At 31.9% G+C, this 9,378-nt stretch overlaps 1 protein-coding gene across 1 annotated transcript; it reads right to left on the bottom strand.

The window, feature by feature from the left end:
- Positions 1-128: 128 nt before the first annotated feature.
- On the bottom strand, positions 129-8,708 carry LOC125063656 (nuclear hormone receptor HR96). Its single transcript, XM_047670218.1, has 8 exons — positions 7,764-8,708; positions 7,288-7,416; positions 6,878-6,986; positions 5,409-5,513; positions 3,357-3,482; positions 2,824-2,907; positions 1,950-2,162; positions 129-1,367 (listed from the first exon to the last, which is right to left on the bottom strand). Exons 1-8 carry the CDS (start codon positions 8,459-8,461, stop codon positions 1,167-1,169), a joined length of 1,665 nt encoding a protein of 554 aa, XP_047526174.1. The 5' UTR covers positions 8,462-8,708; the 3' UTR covers positions 129-1,166.
- Between the last annotated feature and the right edge of the window lie 670 nt (positions 8,709-9,378).

Genomic DNA, 9,378 nt, shown 5'->3' with positions numbered 1-9,378 from the left:
TTTAGTTAAAGAGTTATGTTTTGTTTGCGTTTATTTAATTTTTGTTTAATAAAACATTTTTTTATGAAACTAAATTATTTATTGTTCCGCCTTAAAATATAATTCTTAGTATAAATTATATATCTAACAACAATGATATAAAAATAGTTTTCATTTACAATATATTTACAAAAATATACTTAGTAATAAATAACTTCCAAGAGTTGGATAAAATCTATATTAGTTTTTGGTATTTTTCTTAAACAAGAATATAGAGCATATAGATTTAAAATAGTGTACTATCTCTGCCAACTGTGACTTTTGATAAACTAAAAACTAGGACTAATAAACATCGAAATTTTGATAACATAATTACTAGAAAGTTATACAACATTAACAAAAATAATGGTCCAAACCAACACTGGTTTAAAAATCTCAACTGCTAATCTATTGACAATAATAGAACTCATCAGGAGCCATTCCAGTATTACGTAAGCAATTTATCTCCCCCCCCCCCCTGTCAGCAAAAGTAAACAAAGCTCACAAAAATAATACATAAACGTAAATTTTTTGTTGGAATCCTCTAAAATGCATTTCGTTTTCAAGCATAGAAAATGTGGGGGTAATATGTGTGAAAAATTCAATAATTACTGACGTAATAACCAAATAAGAAAATCAAAGACCCTTATAGTGTTTACGTAATACTTGAACGGCCCTCCAAATATTGGCACCATGGGTAGTTTGTTTCGTTTAAGATTCAAATGTCCATTCAAGGCCAGAAACTAATGTAAATGCAGATTTTATATAATTGCGTCAAATTACCTAAAAAGGCCAATTAAAAACCACTTTTCTTGTGCATACAGTGAAGTAAGCAATATCAAAATGTATTACAAATCCTGAGATTTTCCAGACAATTGATACATATAGTAAAAAAATTGGAAATCTTTTGGACATCAATATTTAATCCAACGAAAATGTTATATCAATTAAAATCTTACATCTGAAAATTAACGTTTTTTTAACAACAAATACAATTAAATGTACGCACTTCAAATTTAACTAAAACAAAGTTAGTCTGTTTTTTGTTGGACGCTATTTCGACGACGAAATTTTCTTTGAAAATAAGCTTTTATAACTTTAAACCAGCTTTTTAGATTTTACTCATGACTCATTTTGATGTTTCTCACCTAAGCAGGATGCTGTTTGAGATCGAATATTTCCATAAGTAATGGTTCAATGGGGTTCACGTCTAAATAGACCTCAGTTACTTCTGCCGCGAATCGTCTAAGTTCAATGGTCTTTTGAATGAGTTTTAAAAAGGTCGATTTCGCTTCGCATCCAGGGTATACGCTTTCCAAGTAACGCCGGAGGAGGTAGTAGTAAGAGTTCTGAAAATTTATTTGTGTTTAGTAAAATTGAAAACTCTGAAGATTGCTTCCAATACAAATACTAACTGTCTAAAATATTCGCAGATCCTTTGCGTCTATCAGACATTAAAGTTTTTATTTTTTATTTAGATAGAAAAAATAAAAAATGTATGCGTGTACACACTTCACTTCTTACGACCTTATTTTACGAAAAATGATCTACTATATGCAACTGTACAGAAATTGGTTAATTAAAGTTAACTTACATAAAGTTAAAAAAAAGGCTTTTATTATCATAGACATAGATAGAATAGAATACAAATAATACAATTATTTTATTCTACTAATCAATAAATTGGATCCGAAATCGCAGGACAAGAAAAAGATGGCGCGTAACGGAAAAATGTGACGACGTCACGTGACGTAATTTTTTTTCCAACGCCGATAAAAAAGTTTCACTTCAAAACTGCCATGAACCTTATGCCACCTACCTAAGTTTAATATAATCTAAACATTGGTGTGTATGTGAAACAGTATGTGACTATATCCTTTTTTATTATGCATGGATAATAGTTTAATTAGTAATTAATTAATAATAATTACCTGTTCCAATTTGATAACATCTCTATGCACAACCTTTGCCCTGTCTGGTGTAAATAAAAGTAATGCAGACATAATCAGTATGATGTGCTCGTCTGTCCGCCATTCCGGCCTGAAGGACCTGATAAATGCCTCATGCGACCGATAGATGTCGCCTTTCGCAAGTTTTAATACATCAGTACGGATACTGCTAAAACACGACTGGCTATGTGGTAACTGGAAGTGATCATTATGAACAAATTAAAACAGTAAAATGGGTACAGTGTTTTTAAACAGGAACCTTATCACCAACAAAACGAGAAATCTAATTAACGTATTTTTTTTTTGGTACAGATAAATCTAATACATATATAATGACAATGATCAGACAAAATTTACAAATATGTAACCAAATTACACATGAAATATATTTTTTTAAACAATTTTTATGTTTTTGAAGTTATACTTCTTTAGGCGCGTTATGAAAAATTGATGAGAGTGAAATTTTACGATGCGCGCGCACCGTGACACAGAATTAACAGAATGAAGTTGCTCACGGAAGATGCTACGGCAGTGGACATAATTAAAAAAACAACATTCGAATAATAATAGAATTTATGTTACACCTAATGTAAGAGAATAATAATAAATATTTATTTATATAATTTTTCAAATGTAAACTAAACTTTATTGACTATAATGACTCCTTTTCCAGTCTTTGATTATTTAATTGTATTTAATTATTTGCATGCAATCAAAAACTATTTTTAATAATGCCAAAGAAGTATAACTTCTTACGCGCGTACATAAGTATTTTTTTTATTTTTTCACATACTTGTGTTTGTATTAATGTCATGTTTTCAAGGAAATATTTTATTATTTCGCTGGGAATATTTACCTTCCACTGGTCTCCTTGTCCGTCATACGTCATGGCGCTGCGCAAAACCATCATCTCTATACAACCGCCTTTTAGTAACGCCACCTGTTAATTTTAGTCATACATAGGCTTTCAGTGCGTAAAAATAATAACTTCTGTCTCTTTTATTGGTAACTTTTCCTGTTTTTTTCTTGAACTAAATGCAATTTTCAGCAGCAAAAGCTATGTGACATTATTTAACGCAGATATATACGCAAACAATGTGGCTAGTTATATAACATATCATTATTTAGGTATTTTACTATAGATAGGCGACGATGTGGATCCCCTTATAGGGATAAGAGTCGCGCACTGAAGCCACTAGGCCACTGCTCAATGTTTAATTAATAATAAAATTTAAATTATTACACTAATCAATGTCACAATTGTAATTTTTGATGTCGACGACTATGGGTGAAGGGGCATGGGACGACGCGTTGCCATGGTTACGCGCGACATTTAACTACTGCGTAATTACTACTGTTAAAAGTGAATTTTGTTTAAAAGAAATATACCTGATCTTCTTCGCACATGTTTTTAAAAGCATTTATCTTCTTCGCCATCTTGATCAGCCGTCTAATTGCGACCGCGGTCAAGTTGACAATTGTCACTAGACGCGGATCGTGTTTATTGCTGAATGCCTGAAAAATAATAAAGGCATATTTCCAAAATAGTCTTATATTAGGCGCATCAAATAATTGTATTATAATATTTAAAGCTACGTAATACATGTCTCATATAAATATTTGAATCGAGTTTTTTTTACCAAAAGGGAATTCGAAGGGAAGTTGAACGGCATATGCCGCGCGCCACCATATTTGTTTGTTGTCGAATGTAGACAAACAACCAATCAGCGCGCGAGGTGCGTTCCGTTTCACAATTTGACGGTTTCACTTCGATAGATTACAACCTAACGGTGTTTACAATTTAACGGTGACATATATAAGCCTATTCAGCTTGTGGCAACAAGTAAATGAGCTCTCCACGCAGTCTCACCCCCCTTGTCACCTTTGCGCCTCAATATTTCTTGAGCGTATGCACGCGCTTTATTTATTGAAGTATAGTATCACAACAGGTATAATACGTTTTCTACCGATGAATTTTGCAATTGTTCTACCGATTAATTCTAAATTACATGAAATTACGGTGAACATAAATTTTACAAAAAATAATAAAAATATTACTTCCAACTGAAAATGATTGTTTTTACTAGTAATTACCTATTTCAAAATACATAATCGCTTAACAATGGAGCTTAGGTACCCGATAGGCGCTTAACTTTTTTTCTTAATTGATCAGCCCACCGCCGAATACCTATAAGTATCAAGCTTTGAATAAGTAGTGTTCACTCTGTTGCGTTCGAGAAGAATAATTCGAATGTAACAACTCCTAGATGATTTTACAGACGTAATTTAGAAGATTCTGTTGCTTTGAATGAATAAGACATGACAATGTTAATATTCTGTTCTGTATTTGACAATTTATATAAGAACGTAACACCGGCTAGAGATCTCTGATCGTACAGTAATATCATCTTAAGTTTCTTAAGTCGCTGATGATACGGTCGGTAGATTAAGTCGTATTTATTTATGTATAAAATATGTAATTAACTGTAACTACTATTACAGTTTGTCTTTATGGAAATAAATTCTCACTTACATTAGTAGATAATAGCATGAAGTTCGGTAATAATATTGTTCAAACAACGTAGCAACCTATATTTATAGAGAATAACTCAATAGTTATCAGAAAAAATAATAAGAGACGTTTAGACTAATAACATACTGTTACGAAAACGGGTCGACAGCAATGTTTTTAGATTTTTCCACTAGTTAGAGAACTTTTCAGCAGGTTGAAATATGATTTCTGACAAGGGAGGGTCAATCACATATTAGAAAATCGTAAGTTACAGAATGCTACCCTAGTTTTCAGGAGGCTGAAACATTTTTTCAGGCCGTTTCAGTGTAGTCGAGTTGTACACTTTTCAGGAAACCCGTTTTCAGGCGTTTTCAGGCCTGGTTATACCCCTTTGATGAAGGCATATTCTAGAACGAATTTTCTATAAATTAAATGGGACAAGGACGGTACGATACGCGAGAGAGAGGGAAGATCGGAACCTTCTTGAAGCTAGACCGAGCACTCTTGAACGCCGTACGACAAGGACGGAGCCATGTGCGAAAGAGATAGCGAGTACGCACGTTCGAGAATTGTGCGATCGTTACTCAGTAGCGCTCCCGCCTAGAGAATTCTCGAACATCGTTCCCAGGAATATATAAGCGAGCCGTAACGCTACCGATGAGTTCAGTTTTGAATGCGATATCAAGAGATAAACACCGAAGTGACAAAGTGCGAAGATAGTGAAGACAAGTGATAAAATACTGTGTGAAGTGCGTGTAATTAAATTAATTAGTGACAGTATTTTGTGTAATAATAAGTATTAATAAGTGAATTTCTGTGCGTAATTTCCGGTTTTTGGTATTAACAAATTCCTTGTTAATTTATTTAGAAATAAACCCTTGAAGAAATCTACGGCGTTTTCTATCCGATCCCCTAGCTCGTAACAATACCTTAAATCCTGAAGTATCTCCAATGAGTTCGGAGACGTCGTCATCAATGGGAGCGTTGAGGGCTTTGTTTGCTACAATTAGCTCATTCAGCTTTGCTCTTTCTACCTATAACATTGATAAAACTATTTCTCTCTATTTCCAGTCTGGTTTGTTAAAAGATATGTCAACTATGCCCTTCATTCATAGAAACTAAATCAGTCCAAATAAACTGTTTTGACACTATTCTGTCTCATTTCATCATAGCATGAATACAATAAAAAAGTAATTTAGTTAACACAATGCAATAACACTGTTTGAATTTTTATAAAGAAGAGCCGAAATATGACATATATATTTTATTTATTCATGAACAATTTTAGTAAACATTATGCTATTATTATTAGGCAAAATTCTGAGGAGACTACACATTCAAGTGGAATTTTATCCATAATAGAAGTAAAGATTATCATTATCATTCCCTGATCATGATGATAAGGGAATCATCTTACCTTCGTTAAAAAAACTAGTAGTGTAACAGAGGCCTAAATGTGTTTGTCATGTGGATAATCTGCCTTGATTAAGCACACACACATGCACTTGTATTAAGGGAAGATTTTTACGATACTGTGTTTTAGTGGAATTGGTGGAAATTTATGCCAACTTCTTAATTAGTTTTTGTAATCTACTTACTTTCATTATGACACCTTAATTATAGTTTTGCGGTATAGATCTAGTAATACGATAGAGTCTGGCTAATGAAAGAAAATAAAGAAAAAGCGCGCCAAAAAAAAAAAAAAATTATGGTATCCCTAAAAGTTTGATTTTGTGGATTAAACTTACTTGATACTTGATTTTATTTTATTATTTTTTACATTGATAGTAACTGTATTTCAGTATGAAATTAAATACTATATGTGTTTAGTCTTTTACTATAGATACTTAAAATGACTAGCATTGCATGGAAAACTAAAGCTATATTTATTATAAAACACAACTTTATTCGGAATAATCAAAATCAGAATCCAATAAAATCCAATAAAACAAAGTTTAGTTTATACCTGTTAACTATTCGGAAAAAATATATATTAGAAATAATAATGAGTAATTGCAAAAAGTATCAAGACAATAAATCATACTAACCTAAGAAATTCCATGTCAATTTGTGTTGCCATCCGAAAGTTTTCAAATAATTCAATTATCTTCTTTCATTAGCCAGACTCTAGTAGGCATCGCAAGCATGCCACATGATTAAACAATGATGATTCTTAGATTTTAATGTTGTATTGATTGAAATTGTGTAAGTTGCAAAACTGTTTATAATATCCAATTCAAACACCATTCCAACATTAATTAATTATTCAGTAGTTCTATACAATGAAGATCAGCAAAATCTTAAGTTTGAATTCCCACACATAATCCAGTCAACAGAGAATATATATTAGAGTAATTCTACCCTCTAATAGAATTAGCATATTATTATTAAGTCATACCTCATTGAGTTCCCTAGATGAACTGTTTACATTTGTAAGTGATGTGTAAGCTTCAAATTCCAATTTTATTGCTTCACACAAAATTGACTCCATAGAATTAGGCTCAATTCTGCAATAAATAGTATAATTTTTAATAATACACAGAACCTACACAAATAGTATCCAGGTCCTATTTTTCTTCTTAATCACTACTGTACAAGTGTGTCAGTGTTTTAGATTTGTTCTTAGTATATATTTATTTAAGATTCATGCAAGCTATAAAGTGTATGATTCATTAGATTAAATATATTAATTAAAGGAAGTGAAATTGTATTACGATTTGTCTGGAAATAGAAATCAGAGAAATAATCATATAAATACACTTTAAAATAAAAGGTATTTTCAAGTGATTGAAAATAAAATTATAATACCTTTCAACATCCTGTAATATTTCTTTAGCTTTATTGACATCAGCATCACTTGTGGACGGTGTTTCTTCATGATTCACTTCATTTGATATAACTGCATGTGAGATATTATCTCCATTGGTTAATAATGACCTGTTATAATTTAAAATTAAATAGTTTTAAAATAGTAGTAAATCTTACTGAAAGATGATAACTTTATGTATATTTTTATATCTATATATTTATGTACCATTTAGTAATACTTTATTTTTAATTTAATAAAAAATCTAGTGTGTAAATGATATGTACATATCATATGTATATATCATATGTATATATAAAACAGCTAAACAGTAAAAAGTAACAAGTTATATAAATGTAGAGGCCATTCAGTATCACTTCTGTTTCAAAGTCACTTTAAAGATAAGGATAAAGTTACTCTTTTGTAACTAACCATATTTAAAATCTTTTACTTTCTAAAATAAAATACTAATACTAACTTTATACTGTCTTGTTTTGTAGTTTCACAATACATGCTATCTACTTGATTGTTCATATAAGCTAGCTTTGCTTCTTGCAAATCTCGACTAATAATAAATTTTTCATTTATTGGTCGGAATTTTACATACTGAGTATCACAGCTTGTTTGTGAATTATAGCCATAGAAAGGTGGGGAACTCAATGAGTTTTCCATATCCGTGCTCAAGGGAGATTGTACTGTGCTATTCGGACTACAAGTAGTGCTATTAAGAACATTATGTTGTATTGTAGGTTCAATAGCTGGAGGTACATCTTCCTTTCTTATTTTAGAGCTTGTTACTGATTCATCACCTTCTAATGTCTGACGTTTCTTAGCTCTGTTTTCTTCTATTTTCCGTCTTTTTTCAGCTTTGTCCTCATCTGACATTATAAATTCCTTCACCATGCCCACTGCAAAACATTTTTCGAGTCGACATTTCTGACAAAATCGTCGCGTAACCACTGTTATCTCGCAGTTGTCCGAGAAGGGGCACTTGAATTCTTTGTTAGTAAGGGCATTACGACGGAAAAATGCTTTACAACTCTCGCAGGATATGGCATTAAAGTTGTAACCTAACGCTCTATCACCACAAATTAAACACACTTTCCGCAAGTTAGACGGTATCTCCTTTTTCTGGCCCGTCGTTTCGTCCTTTTTATTGTCCTCGGTCTTCTCCATTTTCACAAGCACATACCAAAGTTGAATATCGAAACCAGTTTAAAATAAAAATTAACCAATTTATTTGGCATAATCTTACGCGTAAAACGTTAACAAGAGAGATAACACTGCTCAAGTTTCATGCGAATATATCGCGATAAGACAACGATTTATTAAAATAATTTGATTGCAATGTTATGAATTGTGGTAGGTACGTAAATAAAAATAATAAATTGCCAAGGCAGCTCGGAGGTGTAAATGATGAGTAATGTCGATTGTCATTGTATGATTTGTACGTCAATGTCAAAACTCTATCAAAGCAGTCTAGGGTGTGTGAACAAAATATTTCAGTCTACCTCAAATAGATACCTATGGATAACAAATTTTCTGCTGCATCGTAATCAAGGGTTTTTAGAAATTCAGAAAAAGCTATTTTGACTCTTTATTCTTAAGGAAGAATTAAGTTTGTTGTACAAAAATGCCCCAAGAAAGTAGAAAAAAATTTGCGAATGTTGAGTATTGTGTCCTTACGCTGTTTGTTAGTTCGTTGGAACACTTGCTTTATGATAGTATTTAAAATAAATGTATGTCCTATGTGAGCATATCCCACGTTGTATAGGATATCGTGGCTAAGCGACGGCAACGCCATCGGTCGGTTGACGGCGGCAAGTCTAGGTCGTTTCTTTTTCAATGGACCTTTCTCAAAAACGGCTCAGCATTCGCCAACTTTTGATTAAGTTTTTCAAGGATTTTGTCATTAATTTCAAATCTTTGATATAGAAGTTTCGTTTTCCCTGTAAGATGTATGATATAGTAGGAATACGATACAAAATATTAAAACCTATATCAGTAGGTAATAATTAACAGATACTATTTCGATTTAGTAGTTTATCGGAAAATGTTAATTGTTTTAAAGATTGTCGTCCCACGAATTTATC

Source organism: Pieris napi, chromosome 3 (assembly GCF_905475465.1).
Source record: "Pieris napi chromosome 3, ilPieNapi1.2, whole genome shotgun sequence".
In the NCBI taxonomy this organism is placed as follows: Eukaryota; Metazoa; Arthropoda; class Insecta; order Lepidoptera; family Pieridae; genus Pieris; species Pieris napi.
Note: the sequence above shows the minus strand (reverse complement) of the source record. Positions and strands in the feature narration are given on the sequence as shown.